The sequence below is a fragment of the Neoarius graeffei genome, chromosome 1, assembly GCF_027579695.1.
Source record: "Neoarius graeffei isolate fNeoGra1 chromosome 1, fNeoGra1.pri, whole genome shotgun sequence".
NCBI classification, from domain to species: domain Eukaryota; kingdom Metazoa; phylum Chordata; class Actinopteri; order Siluriformes; family Ariidae; genus Neoarius; species Neoarius graeffei.
In genome coordinates, this window is record NC_083569.1 from 50,473,623 (window position 1) to 50,494,784 (window position 21,162).

General features: G+C 43.4%; 1 protein-coding gene across 1 annotated transcript in view; it reads right to left on the reverse strand.

Annotated features, from left to right (window-relative positions):
* The window catches only part of arsj (arylsulfatase family, member J), a 49,929-nt gene extending 36,551 nt beyond the window's left edge, over window positions 1-13,378 (reverse strand). The window contains exon 1 of the mRNA XM_060933453.1: window positions 12,994-13,378. Within this exon, the coding sequence (XP_060789436.1) occupies window positions 12,994-13,286 (293 nt within the window). The 5' untranslated portion in view covers window positions 13,287-13,378. The remainder of the gene's footprint in view (window positions 1-12,993) is intronic.
* Between the last annotated feature and the right edge of the window lie 7,784 nt (window positions 13,379-21,162).

Genomic DNA, 21,162 nt, shown 5'->3' on the forward strand with positions numbered 1-21,162 from the left:
CCACCAGGGGGGCACGCCCCCCCGGTTGAGAACCACTGTCCTAATCGAATAGCTAGTATTATTTATCTTAATTTATGGAATTTTTTATTGTGTTCTCTAAATAAATGACAAAACCGGAATCTCACAAAATGTGTGTGTGTAATTGAAATAAATATGATACACTATATGGACAAAAGTATGTGGAGATCTGACCAACATACCCAGGGCTCGAAACTTGCGGTGGTCCGGTCGCCCGAGGCGACTTAATTTGTCATTTGGCGGGTAATTCATGTTACTAGGCAGCCCGACTGGCTAGTTGAAAATAAAAAATATATATGAAGCGAAAATTCAGACTAGGGCTGTGCGATATATCGAATATACTCGATATATCTCCGAAAATTGTGTGTGAGATACATGTAATTATTCGTGTTCGTTGCGTTTGTTTAAAACCTTTTCCGGTGGTTTTCTCCCTGTCCCTCAGGCAGTAACGTGAGAGGCTGCCTAAGGGTAAAAAAAAAACAATAACGTCACACACTCACCAACCAATCCCGGGCGACATCTAGGTGCTGAAAGAAAATTCAGACTAGGGCTGTGCAATATATCGAATATACTCGATATATCTCCAAAAATTCTGTGTGAGATATATATATATATATATATATATATATATATATATATATTATTATATTATTATATGTATCTATGTTACATAACGTAGATACATATAACGTAACGATAATTACGTTATTATATCGTAACTATCGAGTATTTTATGGTCATCTGCCGACTTGCGTTTGTTTCGTGTTTGTTGCGTTTGTTTAAAACCTTTTCCGGTGGTTTTCTCCCTGTCCCTCAGGCTGCCTAAGGGTAAAAAAAAAAAAAAAACATTAACGTCACACACTCGCCAACCAATCCCGGGCAACATCTAGGTGCTGAAAGGAACTTGCGGGAAGATTTCCTAGTTTCGGTTTACAGCGCTCACTCAGTTCGTGCAATCACTGGTGCTGCATAGGCTACCGCGTAAGCTCTGTCAATTTCAGTGACAAATTAAAAATGGAAGCGGACGAATTGGTTCCTAAAAGAACTAGTAAGGGGTCAGTCATCTGGCATTTTTTTGGATATCGCGAGGAGGACGTGGAACAGCAAATGCCAATTTGTAAAGTGTGCAAAAAAAACAGTATCAAAATACTCGGGTCTTGAAATAAATGCACATTAGTCATGAACAATGGTAACTACTCTCTTGACAGAAGTAAAATTCATACATGAACAAATTTTGGCAAGTTGATTTTCTGTTTGGCGAGTTACTTTGGAAGGTAACTAGTCCGGCTGGCTGGTGAAAAAAAAAATATGAATTTCGAGCCCTGATACCCTTGTGTTTGTTGCACATCCCACTCCAAAACCATATGGATTTAGTGCCCCCCCCTTCCTTTGCCACTATAACATCAGGCACTGAGGAGACCTGACGTGTAGTTGGCGTTCCATTTCATCCCAAAGGTGTTCAGTGGGGTTGAGGTCAGGGCTCTCTGCAGTTCTTCCACTTCAACCTTGGCAAACCATGTCTTCATGGAACATGATTGGGCCCCTTAGTTCCAGTAAAGGGTTCTCTTAATGCTACTTTATATCAGAGGGGAACCATCAGGGCCTTTGGGCTTTCTCTGAAGGCCTAGAACATATCAGCATTTCAAATGTTATATTTAATTGATTTCATTCATTATAATTATTCTCTTATAATTTTAATTTGGCTTCATTTTCTATCAAATTTGCTTCAGAAATGAAAGGGTTACTGTCCTGGAAACATTAAAATCGAGTTATGCAATGAGATTTTTGTTTGTTTGTTGTCTCTATCCTGAGAAGAGTTTAGAGCCGGCTCACTCATTGGTTAGGACTTCATTGCCGGGACAGAAGGCCATGGCAGTGTATATTTATGTAGGAAGTGACAAATGAATTAACCAATCAGATTTTGAGTTATAGTGAAAGGGACCAAAAATTTATCACCCTCGGCCAGACTGATACACTATTGACCACACATGGAACTGAGCCACTGAGTTTTCTTCAGTCTTTGATCTTTTCACATTCCCATTGCATGTTTGGTGGCCTGAGAAAACTGGGGAACATTTGACATTCAAATAATATTGGCTGGAGTGGAGTTGTATATCAGATATATTCTCAGATATATACTCGTCTTCGACTCGTTCAATATCATGCTAGCTGAATGGAATATATCTGATATACCACGAAAAAAATTATACATATTTACATACAAAATTATAAAAATGATACATGCACACTCTTTTCCAGTTTTTTGATGTCCGTTGGTATGTTCTTCTCTTATAATCAGAGGGGAACCGTCACGGCCTTCTAGACCTTCAGAGAAGGCCCAAACAGATCAGCATTTCAAATGTTATATTTTATTTGTTTCATTTGTTCATTGATTTCATTCGTTCATAATTTCATTACAATTATTCTTTTCTAATTTTGCCTCATTTTCTATCAAATTTGCTTCAGAAATGAAAGGGTTACTGTCCTGAAAACATTAAAATCGAGTTATCCAATGAGATTTTGTTTGCTGTCTATCCTGAGAAGAGTTACGACGTCACTGGTTGGTTACGACGTCACTGCCGGGACAGAAGGCCATGGCAGTGTATGTTTATGTAGGAGGTGATGGATGAATTAACCAATCAGATTTTGATTCATAGTGAGAGGGACCAAAAATTTATCACCCTCGGCCTTCTCGAAGACCAACGTGAGCTTAACCGCGAGTCGGCACCGTCAGCGCAGCAGTGAAGTCACCTTCCAGCCGGTGTAGTGTTCATCAGTAGTGTTAGCAAATGCTAATAAAGCAGTCAAGCCAGTGCTATTGAGAGCAAGTAGTACAGGCTAATGACCGAGAAACTAAGATTTCTGTCTCCAGACTCTTCTCCCATGCTCACTCGCTCGCTACAGTATTTTTCACTCTGACTTAAGTGTTCGTTTCCCTGTGTAATTTCTTAGGTATTTTTAAAATCAATATCAACAACTACACACAACGGAGCGACCTGGCAGCCTGGCGCTAATCCCTTGCAAAACCCTTTGCCCTGTTGCTTTTTTGGTGTCTGGCTAAGCTTTGGCTGAGCTGAAGTCCCAGCTCTAATAGTAACAGTTCGCCACTGCTGTAGATAAACACATTCTAGGCAACTGTTTGCTTACAACTTTGTGGGAACAATTGGGAGAATGTCCACATATGGGCGTGATGGTCAGGCGTCTACATACGGAACTTTTGGACATATAGTGTATAACTGACAAGGTAATTCATGTATATAAAATGAGAGTAACTCATCGCCAGTCGTACACTTTTTAAGCTGATCAGTTGAGGTTGGTGTTAGTAAATTTACACAAAATCAGAAGTTCTCATAGGATATGAACAAACCTATATTTTGTGTGGCATGGGCAGGTGGACTTGGCTAAAATAGGAAGTCATGTGAAGAGCATTCTCTTGTTTGTTTTTTGGCCACTGTACATAGTCTAGTTCAATTAATCATCACTTAATTATGACAGAAATTTAAACCGCTAATCAATATGTACATTAATCACCAAGATTAAAGCAACATGCAAACTCTGCACAGAAAGGCCCTCGGCGGCATGGTGGTGTAGTGGTTAGCGCTGTCGCCTCACAGCAAGAAGGTCCGGGTTCGAGCCCCGTGGCCGACGAGGGCCTTTCTGTGCGGAGTTTGCATGTTCTCCCCATGTCCGCGTGGGTTTCCTCCGGGTGCTCCGGTTTCCCCCACAGTCCAAAGACATGCAGGTTAGGTTAACTGGTGACTCTAAATTGAGCGTAGGTGTGAATGTGAGTGTGAATGGTTGTCTGTGTCTATGTGTCAGCCCTGTGATGACCTGGCGACTTGTCCAGGGTGTACCCCGCCTCTCGCCCGTAGTCAGCTGGGATAGGCTCCAGCTTGCCTGCGACCCTGTAGAACAGGATAAAGCGGCTAGAGATAACGAGATGAAATGAGATGATTAACTTGCATGTAGTGGTTAGCACTGTATCAGCTTTGCAATGATCTGGCGACTTGTCCAGGGTGTACCCCGCCTCTCGCCCATAGTCAGCTGGGATAGGCTCCAGCTTGCCCACAACCCTGCACAGGATAAGCAGCTACAGATAATGGATGGATAAACATAGGGATCAACAATGCTTATAACCATTTATCCTCACTCACCCATTTCAGTAATGATTTTATCTGAGAACACGCCGCATGAGGCAGAACCGCACCCTGTCTTTCACAGGGCACCATGCGCTCACATACATATTCACAATTACTGGCAGTTTATCTTTGCCAATTCACCGCTGGGGATGTTTTTAGGAAGTGGGAGGAAAACTGAGAACCACATGGATAAGATAAAATATACTTTATATCTAGGAGGGAGCATGCACAGAATCTCCACATAGACACATTAATGACATTTAGCAGACACTCTTATCCAGAGCAGCCTGGGAAGCAGTTGGGGTTTTGGTGATTGCTCAAGGGCACCTCAGCCATTTCTGCTGGTCTAGGGAATCAAACCAGCAACCTTTTGGTCCCAAAGCTGCTTCTCTAACCATAAGGCCATGGCTTTCCACGGTAACCAAACACTATGACATTTATAATTACAATTAATTTAACGGAGTGTCCATGAATCAGGCTAGTTCTTGTTATCAGTTATGTTTGTAATGGTTATAAACCGTTCCCTCACCCTTTTCTCTCACAATCTCTCTTTTGAAGTTAATATACAGCTTGCCGTGTTACCAGTAAGTCCTGACTTACTGACCATTACAGCACACGAACACCCAAAACTCTTTTCATAAATGTTAAATAAACGTTTCCTTACAGAAAGCTTCACTGTATCAACAAGGCTAGGTTTTTTTTTTTCTTTATTAAATAACAAATCCGGGCAGCACGGTGGTGTAGTGGTTAGCACTGTCGCCTCACAGCAAGAAGGTCCGGGTTCGAGCCCCGTGGCTGGCGAGGGCCTTTCTGTGTGGAGTTTGCATGTTCTCCCCGTGTCCGCGTGGGTTTCCTCCGGGTGCTCCGGTTTCCCCCACAGTCCAAAGACATGCAGGTTAGGTTAACTGGTGACTCTAAATTGAGCGTAGGTGTGAATGTGAGTGTGAATGGTTGTCTGTGTCTATGTGTCAGCCCTGTGATGACCTGGCGACTTGTCCAGGGTGTACCCCGCCTCTCGCCCGTAGTCAGCTGGGATAGGCTCCAGCTTGCCTGCGACCCTGTAGAACAGGATAAAGCGGCTAGAGATAATGAGATGAGATGAGACTCATTTGGCCGTCATAATCTGATTTCTGACACACACTTCCTTGCAGCCTCTGGTTCTTCGTCACACAAGGTGAAAGACCATCTTAGGCATTTCAGCATTTTTTCCCCCCAACATCAGCCATGTCAGATCTACAAGCACATTATTATTTAGGTCAAGTATAAGACAAAAATGTTAATCCCACATCCACTTGCGTCCCTCTACAAGAGGCTCTAACTCCTCTGATGAAATACATCTCTCTTTTCATTCCAGTCAAACGTACATCACACGCCGAGACATTTCACAACATTTGATTTAAGGCTTAAAGGAAAATTCCATAGTGAATGACTTGCTATTAGTCTTTATATGAATGTGATCGCCAATGGCATCAAAGATTTATTTTGTAAAGAAATTCTGAGTTGACATTTTTGTAGCTTAAACTTCTTTCGTTGACAGGTTGGTAAACTTTCACTTCAGTTAATGGTTTCCTACATTACCCACAATGTCATTTATCTGCCTGCTGAGACTGGTGCCCTTGCTTTAATGCCAATGCCACAGGTTATCCTCCTAGTCATTCTGCGTTGCTTTATTATGCACGTAAATAAGATGAAGACTTCGCTTGTTAGTTCAGGATGCAAAGAGCTCTTCAAATATTCCTGAGCAGAAAGCAAACACACACCAACAATAGCACCCCTTATTCCAAATACCTTGTACCCGGCAGCCTCTTTACATTCTTTTCTCTAAGAGGAGACTTTATTAAAGTCACGAGAGCTTTCAACATGGGCACTAGACGCTCGTATTTATTCTGTAGTCCTTAAGGAGTGTGAAAGTGGAGCCTCTTTCATGACCTTCAAAGCAGGAGCCTGGCAAGTTTCTCGTCCTGTGGAGCGCTTTAAGGAATTCACTCAACCATTCTACTCAACATTAAAGGGTTTGTTCAAATAAAACAGTGCTGCTGAACTCTCAAATCTGATGGATCAGAAGGTGTTGATTAACGTTCGAGGACAGCATAACTCCGACGATAGTGCCAGCTATAATTCAAATGATGACAGCTATAATACATTATCATTTCTATCGTAAGAACTAAACCACAGAGACTTGTATGGAGGCTGTTCCACATAGTCTAAGCCTAATCATTAATTGACTAAAAAGGATTTGTTATTTCTCATCTCATTATCTGTAGCCGCTTTATCCTGTTCTAGAGGGTCGCAGGTAAGCTGGAGCCTATCCCAGCTGACTACGGGCGAAAGGCGGGGTACACCCTGGACAAGTCGCCAGGTCATCACAGGGCTGACACATAGACACAGACAACCATTCACACTCACATTCACACCTACGGTCAATTTAGAGTCACCAGTTAACCTAACCTGCATGTCTTTGGACTGTGGGGGAAACCGGAGCACCCAGAGGAAACCCACGCGGACACGGGGAGAACATGCAAACTCCACACAGAAAGGCCCTCGCCGGCCACGGGGCTTGAACCCGGACTTTCTTGCTGTGAGGCGACAGCGCTAACCACTACACCGCCGTGCCGCCCGGATTTGTTATTTAATCTCATCTCATCTCATTATCTCTAGCCGCTTTATCCTTCTACAGGGTCGCAGGCAAGCTGGAGTCTATCCCAGCTGACTACGGGTGAAAGGCGGGGTACACCCTGGACAAGTCGCCAGGTCATCACAGGGCTGACACATTGACACAGACAACCATTCACACTCACATTCACACCTACGCTCAATTTAGAGTCACCAGTTAACCTAACCTGCATGTCTTTGGACTGTGGGGGAAACCGGAGCACCCGGAGGAAACCCACGCGGACACGGGGAGAACATGCAAACTCTGCACAGAAAGGCCCTCGCCGGCCACGGGGCTCGAACCTGGACCTTCTTGCTGTGAGGCGACAGTGCTAACCACTACACCACCGTGCTGCCCGGATTTGTTATTTAATAAAGAAAAAAAAAACCTAGCCTTGTTGATACAGTGAAGCTTTCTGTAAGGAGACGTTTATTTAACATTTATGAAAAGAGCTTTGGGTGTTCGTGTGCTGTAATGGTCAGTAAGTCAGGACTTACTGGTAACACGGCAAGCTGTATATTAACTTCAAAAGAGAGATTGTGAGAGAAAAGGGTGAGGGAACGGTTTATAACCATTACAAACATAACTGATAACAAGAACTAGCCTGATTCATGGACACTCCGTTAAATTAATTGTAATTATAAATGTCATAGTGTTTGGTTACCGTGGAAAGTCATGGCCTTATGGTTAGAGAAGCAGCTTTGGGACCAAAAGGTTGCTGGTTTGATTCCCTAGACCAGCAGAAATGGCTGAGGTGCCCTTGAGCAATCACCAAAACCCCAACTGCTTCCCAGGCTGCTCTGGATAAGAGTGTCTGCTAAATGTCATTAATGTGTCTATGTGGAGATTCTGTGCATGCTCCCTCCTAGATATAAAGTATATTTTATCTTATCCGTGTGGTTCTCAGTTTTCCTCCCACTTCCTAAAAACATCCCCAGCGGTGAATTGGCAAAGATAAACTGCCAGTAATTGTGAATATGTATGTGAGCGCATGGTGCCCTGTGAAAGACAGGGTGCGGTTCTGCCTCATGCGGCGTGTTCTCAGATAAAATCATTACTGAAATGGGTGAGTGAGGATAAATGGTTATAAGCATTGTTGATCCCTATGTTTATCCATCCATTATCTGTAGCTGCTTATCCTGTGCAGGGTTGTGGGCAAGCTGGAGCCTATCCCAGCTGACTATGGGCGAGAGGCGGGGTACACCCTGGACAAGTCGCCAGGTCATTGCAAAGCTGATACAGTGCTAACCACTACATGCAAGTTAATCATCTCATTTCATCTCGTTATCTGTAGCCGCTTTATCCTGTTCTACAGGGTCGCAGGCAAGCTGGAGCCTATCCCAGCTGACTACGGGCGAAAGGCGGGGTACACCCTGGACAAGTCGCCAGGTCATCACAGGGCTGACACATAGACACAGACAACCATTCACACTCACATTCACACCTACGGTCAATTTAGAGTCACCAGTTAACCTAACCTGCATGTCTTTGGACTGTGGGGGAAACCGGAGCACCCGGAGGAAACCCACGCGGACACGGGGAGAACATGCAAACTCCATACAGAAAGGCCCTCGTCGGCCACAGGGCTCGAACCCGGACCTTCTTGCTGTGAGGCGACAGCACTAACCACTACACCACCATGCCACCACAAATTAATCAAAAGAATTTAAATTTTGAACCGGTACGCCATTTTGACAATGTGCATCTAGTCATAACATCATCTGAGTGAAATATTGGGAAAATACATCACTCAGATATGCACGGCTTGAAATTCGCGGTGGTCCGGTCGCCCGAGGCGACTTCATTTGTCATTTGGCGGGTAATTCCTGTCACTAACCAGCCCGGCTGGCTAGTTGAAAATAAAATATATATATATATATATATATATATATATATATATATATATATATATATATATATATGAAGCAAAGATTCAGACACACCGTCAACTAAAGCCGCCACATATTAAGCGTGTGCCATGTCTGTGTTAATCGATGTGTTTATCGGCAGGACGGAAAATACCGAAGAATTCTGAATCATATCGTGTCCGAGTCAGGTTGTCGGTTTTTTCACAACTGCGCATGCATATAACGCATCTCGTTGAATATCGTGGTAATCACGTTATCACATTCAACAGATGTGGCCACATTATCGCCCGTTTAAACACGCATTTTTGTTGTTGTTGTTTACATCTACATCTGCCAAAGCTACGTTGCGATGTGGAATTTTCTGAAAGGTGTACAGAAACCGCCAGAGACGGGGACAAAGCGACCTCGGTCTGAAGAGGAGTAAAAGGCCACTGATAAAGAGTACGAGAAGGAGAAACGACAAAGGACTTACAAGCAAACGTGGGAGCAGGGTAGGCCTCGGCTGCGATACGATTTTTATGGAATAATTCATTTTTTTCAAGTTGATTCCTAGTCAATATGATGCTCCTAATGCTTTCTCTCTCATAAATGGTTAAATACAGAAAGCATGTTGGACATATTTTGGGTGCTATAGTCATGATAGTAAGTATATTTGTTTTCAATACTCGTACACCAAGTTGCCAAGTTTTTTTTCCAATATATTATTTGTTGATATTATATTATGGTGCTCTGTGTTGTTCTCATTTATGTATTTAACCACAGTATCAAAATACTCGGGTCTTGAAATAAATGCACATTAGTCATGAACAATGGTAACTACTCTCTTTTGCGTTATTTTTGACAGAAGTAAAATTCATACATGAATAAATTTTGGCGGGTTGATTTTCTGTTTGGCGACTTACTTTGGAAGGTAACTAGTCCGGCTGGCTGGTGAAAAAATATATGAATTTCTAGGCCTGGATCTGTGATGTATTTTGTATGAAAAGTGTGAGTTTTTCAACATGAGAAGATAAACTTCATCTCAAACTTCATTGCTGTGAGGCGACAGTGCTGACCACGACACCACCGTTCCGCCCACTGATGGGAATAACGGCGTTACAAATAAACGGAGTTACTAACGGCGTTACTTTTTTTAGTAACGAGTAATCTAACTAATTACTTTTTACATTGTTATAACGCCGTTCCCGTTACTTGCAATAAAATACTATGCGTTACTTTATTAAAGCTGTTCTCATCTGGCACGCTGCTCGCTCAGCCTTTCTTTACTCTGCTTTCGTGTGGGGCGGGGAGATGCGAGACAACGGCACAGTAAGCCAATCAGAGTAGATTTGGACAACATACGTAGGTAGGCCACGCCTACTGCACTACTGCACGCTCTTTCAATCAGAAGACCCAGCGATGGCGAGCGGTCAGCCCAGCACTGCGCTTTCACATTGGAAATACAGCCATTACTTTTCATTACTTGAAATAAAAGGCAAGAGTGTTTACGTGCAATGCACATTATGTCGAGGAACAAAGCGTTTGTCCTCGTCAGTGGCCAGTAATTAGTAATATAATTTTAATAACTACAAAAATATATTACATTTGATAGATGCATTATCTCACATTGTCCCACAAAAATATTAATATAGTGTAGATGACATTACTAATTGGTTCTGTTAAGTGTCCATTTCAGTCATTAAACACATTTAACATTCACTTTTATTATGATTACACCAATTTAATTAGATTTTTTTGAGGGGGAACAAAATGTAACGGAATAATTACTTTCCCTGGTAATTAGTTACTTTTATGACAAAGTAACTCCGTTACTAACTCAGTTACTTTTTGGGAAAAGTAACTAGTAACTATAACTAATTACTTTTTGAAAGTAACGTGCCCAACACTGGTTCCGCCCATCTATGTTTACTGTATAAATAAATAAAAAGTGTAAGAGTTGGCAAATTGGGGCGGCACGGTGGTGTAGTGGTTAACGCTGTCGCCTCACAGCAAGAAGGTCCAGGTTTGAGCCCCGTGGCCGGCGAGGGCCTTTCTGTGCGGAGTTTGCATGTTCTCCCCGTGTCCGCGTGGGTTTCCTCCGGGTGCTCCGGTTTCCCCCACAGTCCAAAGACATGCAGGTTAGGTTAACTGGTGACTCTAAATTGAGCGTAGGTGTGAATGTGAGTGTGAATGGTTGTCTGTGTCTATGTGTCAGCCCTGTGATGACCTGGCGACTTGTCCAGGGTGTACCCCGCCTCTCGCCCGTAGTCAGCTGGGATAGGCTCCAGCTTGCCTGCGACCCTGTAGAATAGGATAAAGCGGCTAGAGATAATGAGATGGGAATGAATGAGTTGGCAAATTGCTGTGGTATGAGAGGAATAAAACACCCCATGCTAGTACAGGAAAATAATCGACTTCAGTCCAAAATAACACCACCCCCTGGTGGATTATTTTCCTACAACAGCACAGTCGGACATGTTTTATTCCTTATTCATTAATGAATGGATTTGACCTGAAGGCATCCGAGCTTGGAAATGTGCATTGCGCAATGAGTGAACAGTTGGGGTGATTTCCATTAGGATGCAGTATTTTACTATAAATGTCTACGACAGTGTCTGTACAGTATCTGACGACAGACATTATCTAGGGTAATAAAAATGTAACATCAAGGCTTGTGCATGGGGTTTTGTATGATTCATATTGTGGCATATTGTGGAACACTGATATCCTGAATGCAGGCTTGAAGATGTAATCTGAAATGAGTTCATTATAATAGAATGCTTGACAGCATTTATGTAGATTGTGTGGAAATGAACAACACGTGTAGCGTTACCCATGGCTGATATGTGAGCCGTCAGTGAAACAGACTGCAGCGCTTTGGTACAACATGTACATGCTTCTGCTCAGAATTTATTTCAGAGTTCTTGATGATTTTAGCACTTCAGTGTAAACGCAAGAGTTTTAATGTAAAAGATACATGCTTATTATATTTATATAGTGTATATTTCAGTCTTATGGGGCAGAAAGTATGTCTTTGCTGTAAAATATGCACACTTTAGTGTCAATTTCAGTCCTATAGTGCAGAAATTAGGACTTTATTGTGAAATGTACACAATTTAATGTGGATTTGGTGGCGCAGTAGTAAGCACTGTTGCCTCACAGCAAAAAGGTTCTGGGATCGAACCTCATGACCGACGGGGGCCTTTCTGTGTGGAGTTTGCATGTTCTCGCCATGTCTGTGTGGGTTTCCAGATTTGGTAAAATACCCAGCTACTGGGTTTGTACATCCATCCATCCATCATCTGTAGCCGCCTAACCTGTACTGCAGGCAAGCTGGAGCCTATCCCAGCTGACTACGGGCGAAAGGCGGGGTACACCCTGGACAAGCCGCCAGGTCATCACAGGGCTGACACATAGATACAGACAACCATTCACACTCACATTCACACCTACGCTCAATTTAGAGTCACCAGTTAACCTAACCTGCATGTCTTTGGACTGTGGAGGAAACCCACGCGGACACGGGGAGAACATGCAAACTCCGCACAGAAAGGCCCTTGCCGGCCACGGGGCTTGAACCCGGACCTTCTTGCTGTGAGGCGACAGCGCTAACCACTACACCACTGTGCCACCCTAAACTGGTTATTATCCATCCATCCATTATCTGTAGCTGCTTATCCTGTTCTGGCAGGCAAGCTGGATCATTCACACTCACATTCACACCTACGGTCAATTTAGAGCCACCAGTTAACCTAACCTGCATGTCTTTGGACTGTGGAGGAAACCCATGCGGACACGGGGAGAACATGCAAACTCCACACAGAAAGGCCCTCGCCGGCTCGAACCCAGAACCTTCTTGCTGTGAGGCGACAGCGCTAACTGCTACACCACCGTGCTTATTATTAGGACTATTATTATGCATAATAATAATAATAATGGGTGGCACGGTGGTGTAGTGGTTAGCGCTGTCACCTCACAGCAAGAAGGTCCAGGTTCGAGCCCCGGGGCCGGCGAGGGCCTTTCTGTGTGGAGTTTGCATGTTCTCCCCGTGTCCGCGTGGGTTTCCTCCGGGTGCTCCGGTTTCCCCCACAGTCCAAAGACATGCAGGTTAGGTTAACTGGTGACTCTAAATTGACCGTAGGTGTGAATGTGAGTGTGAATGGTTGTCTGTGTCTATGTGTCAGCCCTGTGATGACCTGGCAACTTGTCCAGGGTGTACCCCGCCTTTCGGAACAGGATAAAGCGGCTACAGATAATGAGATGAGATGAGATGAATAAGGCACAGCGGGTCAGGATGTGCATGCAGGCTGATTGAGGGGCTGGAACACATGCTCACCTGCCGGTCATGAGCTGACTGCGGGATGGGCTGCACAGCGGCTGCACGTAATAATTCTCCAGTTTCACTCCGTTCGCCGCCAGCCAGTCCAGTGTCGGGGTCTTGATCTCGGACCCGTGATATCCCACGTCCCTGTAACCCTGATCGTCCACCATAACGAAAATGATGTGCGGCTGAGAGCCGGGTTTGTCCACTTCATTTGAGTTGGTGCGAAAGTTCTTCGTCCATCTTCCGTATCCAGAGGCGGCCGCGCTGCACAGGCAGAACCCGGCCAGAACCCTGAGCACCAACATGGCCGCCTCTTCAGGGCGCCTCGACCCTCACACCATTCGGCTTCCCTGCGGGAGCAGCCCGAGCGGGGCATCAAGTCCACGTGCCGCTGCTGTCTGCTGCTCAGCGCGCGCGCTGTCTGCTCGGAGCGCGTGCGTGCACGTGTGAGTGTTTCCGCTGAAAAGGCGGCGCGCGCCAGCGGGTGGAGCAGAAGCGCTCGGCAATCAGGTTTCCGCTTTATCTCCTGTGGATGCGCGCACGCGCACGCGCAGCATCACCGGAGAAGTCTCATTCTCATCTCATCTCATTATCTCTAGCCGCTTTATCCTGTTCTACAGGGTCGCAGGCAAGCTGGAGCCTATCCCAGCTGACTACGGGCGAAAGGCGGGGTACACCCTGGACAAGTCGCCAGGTCATCACAGGGCTGACACATAGACACAGACAACCATTCACACTCACATTCACACCTACGCTCAATTTAGAGTCACCAGTTAACCTAACCTGCATGTCTGTGGACTGTGGGGGAAACCGGAGCACCCGGAGGAAACCCACGCAGACACGGGGAGAACATGCAAACTCCACACAGAAAGGCCCTCGCCGGCCACGGGGCTCGAACCCGGACCTTCTTGCTGTGAGGCGACAGCGCTAACCATTACACCACCGTGCCGCCCACTGGAGAAGTGAGGGGGACAAATTATTCAGAGGTCTACTGAGTGATTTATCATCCTCTCACATTCAACTGCACCTCTCCTTAGCAGCTAAAGAACCACATCACCACAAACAGCACAGCACCGGGGAACCGACTTTCTCATCTCATCTCATTATCTCTAGCCGCTTTGTCCTTCTACAGGGTCGCAGGCCAGCTAGAGCCTATCCCAGCTGACTACGGGCGAAAGGCGGGGTACACCCTGGACAAGTCGCCAGGTCATCACAGGGCTGACACATACACAACCATTCACACTCACACCTACGGTCAATTTAGAGTCACCAGTTAACCTAACCTGCATGTCTTTGGACTGTGGGGGAAACCGGAGCACCCGGAGGAAACCCACGCGGACACGGGGAGAACATGCAAACTCCGCACAGAAAGGCCCTCACCGGCCACGGGGCTCGAACCCGGACCTTCTTGCTGTGAGGCGACAGCGCTAACCACTACACCACCGTGCCACCCGGAACCGACTTTAGTTCTTTAAAATGATCTACTATCTAAATCTATAAAGTAAAATGTATAAATAGAATTAAGAATAGTAGTAGTGACATAGCTAGTTATATTCTCTTCTCACCTGTGACCCTGCATAATTATCCCTGTTGGCCTCTGGTCCACTGTCTCCTCTCTCACCCTGCTCTTTCTATTGTGGCAATAAAGATTAAAAAATATGTGGAAAGCAACATTTTGAAATAGAATTAGGAATCACGAAAACTAACCATGGTTTTACCATGGTTTATAGTTATTCATGGTTTTTTGGGTAACCATGAAAACCATGGTGCATTTTACCCCAATGTTCACTTAAATTTTTAGGTTCTAAGTAAATGTTAATGTATCTGGGCTGTTAATCGAGATCCTTCTCTACAGCGTTGACTGTTGGACGAAAGCATGGTAATACTACAGTTAGTGCATCCTTTTAAAAACCATACTATCCCTTTTTAAACTAATTTCATAGTTACTATGACCTATTACACATACAACTATGATGCTACCACAGCTACTGCAGTACTATGGATAAACCACAGTAATGCTATGGTTGGTTCATAGTACTTAGAATCACCATGAAATACCATAGTAGATCCATGGTTACTACCATGGATGAACCATAGTAATACTATGGTTGGTTCATAGTACTTAGAATAACCATGAGATACCATGGTAGAATCATGGTTACTACATAAAAACCATGGTAAAACCATAGTAAACTGTGGTAGATTTTCGTAAGCACTCATCCAGGTACACAGGGTGATTCTCATGAAGACTTATGTTTACATTAACATAAAGTTTTTCACCTCATTTCAGTATTTTTTCAAGTTGAGAGCCTAAAATAGAGTGTGAACTTTACTATGTTGATCTTTTTTTAATGGAAAAATATTTTAATGGAATTTTATTCTTATTTGAGGCTTACATGATCCAGAATAATTTTCATCACTGTTACAGTAAATGATGAAGCTAGATCATGAGTTAAAAACATTTTTTGACAATTTATTTCATATTTCCACAAAATATCCCATTAAATGAACAGCACAGTCCATGACAATTACTTTTTTTTTTTGACATTTATTTATTGCCCTCACAGTGCATGGTAATTATAATATTGAGTAACGGTAATGAGATACTCTTGGCTAATTTCACAAATAACCTGAAATGCTAGCAACCTATAACTTTGCCACATGTTAAAGCCTTATATTGTGATCATAATCATAAAATAATATGGTTTTTTTATTTTTAAAAGTAATGAGTATTAAATCATAATGGTAATGATAATAGACAGTGTAACTGAGGACAGATTTAGCAACATTAACATAAATATCACAAAGTAAGAGAAGAGTGAGCAACTGACCTTGTCTCCATTTTGAATCTTGTATCTGAAGTGATGCATCATGGGATAGCTGATCAATTTAAAGGCACGGTGTACTTTTTATAGGGGGGTGAAATCATGAAACGGTAATGAGAAACATTTGGTGCGGACACAGTTATTTTGTTTAAAATCAAGTACCTTTTTTTTGTTCAACACAAAAAATATTAATATTATGCATAAATATAGATGTTTTAAAATAACTTTACACTGTATTTTTTTATATAATTAGGAATTTTTATATGATTTAAAGTAAACATTAAAAAAAGGGATGCGGACACATAACGGTAATGAGAATTTCCATAGATTTTTTGTTTAATTGATATAAAAATTAGTTTATATGATGATGAAAACAATTTGTCCATACAGTGCTCCCTATTTTCTTTACACAAAATATCAGAGTTTATGTGAATTAAGTATTGATTTTGGAAAATGCGTCCTGGACATGTTCACTGCAGCTTCATGAGAATCACCCAGTAATCTGTGGTTGGTAGAAGAGAGCAACTGGACTTGCTTGAAGATTCTTGAAAACGACAGACAGACAGAACTGAGGAAGCCTTTTGGATGAGAGGCGAAATGTTTTCAAGAATCTTCAAGCAAGTCCAGTTGCTCTCTTCTACCAACCACAGATTACTATGTACCTGGATGACTGAGGCCCTGTCCACACGGCAACGGATTCAGGTGAATCTGATAAAATTATTTATCATTTCGGCCTGGCGTCCACGCGGCACCGGCGTTTTGGGTGCCCCAAAACGAAATCTTTTGAGTCCGGGTTCCAGAGTGAAAAAATCTGGCAACGGCGCCGTTGCGAAGTCGTCTGGATGAGTAGAATGGATTTGTTTATGATGACGTCACAACCACATGACTGTCAGTGCTTCACGCCGGGTAGAAGTGTAACGAACTCGATGCGAGTTGTCAACAAATCCTATAACTTGGTTCATGAAACGCGTTTACAAAATATTTTCACTGTGAATATTTATTGTGTAATGGTGCAAAGTGAGAGAGAGAGAGAGAGAGAGAGCAAGAGAGAGAGAGAGAGTGAGAGAATAGCCCTTAGGGCAGAGTCTTTAGTCCAAACACTGTGGAAGCAGTATAACCAAAACCGCGCACCACCCGTGCGCTTTCCAAAAACAAAAACAATCCCGCCAGCAAAAATAGGGAAAAAAAGGAGCGATCTCACCTCTTCAGATGTTGATTTAAGTCCGACAATCAGGGGCGTATCAAGCTTTCCAAAAGTGGGGGTGTTCTGGAATGGGGAAGCCATATCATTAGAAATCGGTTTATGGCTATATACACCCTGGCGTGTACACTGTGATGTACTGTCAATGACCGATATGGAACTTTTTCATACCCATGGTCCATGGATGCAAATGAAAGGGAGGACAGCAGAAAGCCTATAAATCCAGTTGACTCCAGCCAAGTTCTGCATTTCATGCAGAGATCTATCATGTTGGGTTTTGGTGTTGTTACTGCCAGGGCTATGTAATTATTCAGTAAGTGAAGGCAAAAAGTATTGAGTGATAATTCTAGGTAACAGGATACTGTTCTATAACAGAGATGTCAGTATTGCTGCCTACACTGGTATACACTGATATAAACAAAACCAAAAACTTCATATAGCCCAAGAAGTCATACACAGTGTATAGATCATACACCATCATGCATAACAGTTTGGACTGGGATCGCTTTGTGTGAGCAGGAGGCATGGCTGATCAGTTCATGTTGGAGAAGCGCAGCATCCTGGAAGGACCTCTTTAGTATAGCATTCAAATAAGACGGGGCAGTTCCTGCTTTTAATGTCTTTAATTATTCAAACTCGTGTACAAAACTTGTTTGCCTCATGCATTACATCAGGTTTAATGCATAAAATTTGAAAATGATGCAATAGACTACACATACAACAAACACTTAATGGCCAAATAACATTACTGTACAACAATTATTGAACATTCATTTGATTTGAAATGCCTTTAAATCTCAATTAAAAAACTCTTCTAAAAAGTGATAAGCAGTTATAATGCATGAAAAGTAGACTTGGTACAAACACACACACTCGTAATAAAAAACTTGCCTCAACTGACTTTACAACTAGTAACTACTATTAATACAATCTTTTAGGGCATGGCACCTGGGACAACTGTTTGAACGATGGCATCGCAAGCGCTTTGAGAAGGGTCTGTGTGCAGAGCCGCAGAGCCAGGCACAGTAAGCACCGCATGCGACGTCAAACCTGGAACGGTGAATCAGCGGTAAAACTGGTGTTGGCTCTGCAGCTCTGCAGACAGATACTGTATTATTGAGCGCTTTCGGCACGCTATGCAAACTGGCTATTATATTCACGTAACTGCTGATTAGTCGGGTGAGAAAAACTGTTTTGAGTCCGTTGCGTGGCTGTTTTTTGTCTAACGTTATGGCAATAGTTTACTTCCTTGTTACACATTTTATAGTAGCTGTATAATTTTCATAATGATGTCATTTCAATCTGACAAAAGTGCGGGGGATGAAATTGTGTTTCAACAAAAGTGGGGGGGATGAAACATGCATCCCCCGCGGGTGATATGCCCCTGCCGACAATACATTCCTCAAAAAGGGCGTAGAAGAACAAAGTAACCCATCAACGTGTAGCATTCAATTTATTCCGGGCCATTAAAGAATTCTGGAGGATATCAGAATGTTGGCGTACCGGCTTCCATCTACCCCCATTCATTCCTCTTTCCGCGACTTTCATTTTACGCTACTGATTAATAATCAAAACTTTATGTGGCTAATGCTACAGAAGAAGGGGTTTATGCGCATGCGTCCTACTTCTTCTATTGTTCTGGTGTTTCCGATGGGACCGTCTTACAGCGCACGTAGTGGTGTGGCATGTGTTTTCAGCAAGCGTTGCGTTGCCATATGTACCTGAAATTTTATTGATCCGTTGCCCATGTGGACGCGATATTAAAAAAAAAAAAATCTCGTTGCCGTTGTCGTGTGGATGTAGTCTGAGAATCTTCACAGATATGTTTCTACACACTTTGGGATGAGATCCCTTCGACTGGTGCGGGAGTATGAGAGGACTTCCAGAGAACTGGCAGACATCTTAGCCAGAGAGGATTGTTCATTTTTGTCAACCTGGAAATACCATCACTGAACAGAGGTGGGTGTCAATAGCCCTGTTCACACGGCACATATTTGCATCGATGCTGCACCGATGTATTTTGTTGCGATATATCTTACACCGGTGTAAATTTTGTGGAGCGTTCACACGTCACAACCCTGCTTACTAGAGAGAAGCGTGTTAGCACCGGTGCAGCCCCACTTGCGGTCACACGGCAGTTTCTGCGACCGTGTTATAGTAGCAAAAACTTTATTACTATCATTTCCTTTGATAGTAATAAAGTTTTGATATCATTTCCTATCATTATTACTATCATTTCCGATAGTAATAATGCGGAAATGAAATATGCGCATGCGTGAAAATGTACTTCCTTTTCCCGGTTGTCATGGCATCATCAAGCGCCGGGAAAACAACGTGGATGAAGACACCAGTGTTGCCAGATATTGCTGACTTTTTCCATCCCAAAATATGTTCAAATCCACCAAAATGCACTTAAAACTGACAATCTGGCAACACTGGAAGACACGCAGTTCTGTTGTTGTTGATATTCGCCATTTTGGAAGCGCAAAATACCAGGATGCAAAATTATGCAATGCCCGTATGTAATCAACTCTCCTCACGCGTAGCGAGTCTACCCCTGTAGCGTTCAGACGGCCCATTTTATATCGGTGCTGCCCCGCAAACTAGCATTTACTCCGGAGTAAATTTCTTAAACCACCTCCCGAGCAGGGTTAGATTTGCACCGGTTTAAGCAGCTTTCAGGGGCTACACCGGTATAACTTTGTACCGTGTGAACGCTCTACCGGGGCAGCCCCGGTGCTACACCGGAGTAAAAGTTGCCGTGTGAACACCACCTACAATGCAGCCATCAGCATTCTGATTCGGATTCTATGATGATCCATGAGAGGATAAATACTGGATACTCCCTGTTAGTCAGACAGAACTGAGGAAGCCTTTCGGATCAGAGGCGAAACGTTTTCAAGAATCTTCAAGCAAGTCCAGTTGCTCGCTTCTACCAACCACAGATCAAAATAGTAAAGTTACTCAAGTAAGAGTATTGTTACTTTAGGATAATATTACTCAAGTAAAAGTAAAACATATCTTGAAACAAAACAACTCTTAAGAGTACAATTTATCCAAAAAGTTATTCAAGTAAATGTAACGGAGTAAATGTAACTAGTTACTACCGCCTCTAAGTTAGCTAGCTAGCTTAACTAACTAAATTGACATCTATTTGTCATCCTTTCGCTAAACATTATCTACATTCAACAGCATTACTCAACTTACATGGTTTGTTTGGAAAAAAAAATTGTCTAAAGTCTTTAGCCTCTTGGCTGGTTTGCTGAACATACAGAAGCGCTGCCCAGATCTGAATCACACCAAAGATAATCACACAATATTTTCTAAAGCGTCTCTGATCACACACGACAGCGGGGTTTTTACTGCCTGAGCGCCGCCTGCTCATGATGCGTTTAGAGGTGGCTCGGAATAACGCGTTTCCACACGTTAAAAATGAACTGAGTGGTTGTAATGGCTGTAAAAAGTGCGGGGGACAGAGGGCACAAATACGGGAAGTGCGGGGGACATGTCCCCCACGTATGCTACGCCCATGCTCACATGGAAGTTTAAACTCCTTACAATTAAAATGCCAACATGTAATCAAACCACAAGTGTCATGACAGTCATGACCTCTCTGTCCTTAATGACAGAACCAAGGTGTCATTCATACAGTCAGGTATCTGCTTTGTCTCTCAGAGGAAATAATGAATGGCTACATTAAAGCTGTTCTATGGCCTACTAGTGAACCTACAGTCTCATCTCATCTCGTTATCTGTAGCCGCTTTATCCTGTTCTACAGGGTCGCGGGCAAGCTGGAGCCTATCCCAGCTGACTACGGGTGAAAGGCAGGGTACACCCTGGACAAGTCGCCAGGTCATCACAGGGCTGACACATAGACACAGACAACCATTCACACTCACATTCACACCTACGCTCAATTTAGAGTCACCAGTTAACCTAACCTGCATGTCTTTGGACTGTGGGGGAAACCGGAGCACCCGGAGGCAATTCTAGAGTCTGTTGTGGCCCCAAGCAAAAATTTCCAGGGGGCCCTTCTGACCAGTGTTCATCACCAATATGTTATAAATAATCTGACACCAACGAAAAATGTGTGAAACCAAAGTTTTTTAAATTCCAAATGTGAAAATAGGTTAACGTGAGGTGGGATTGACGTGG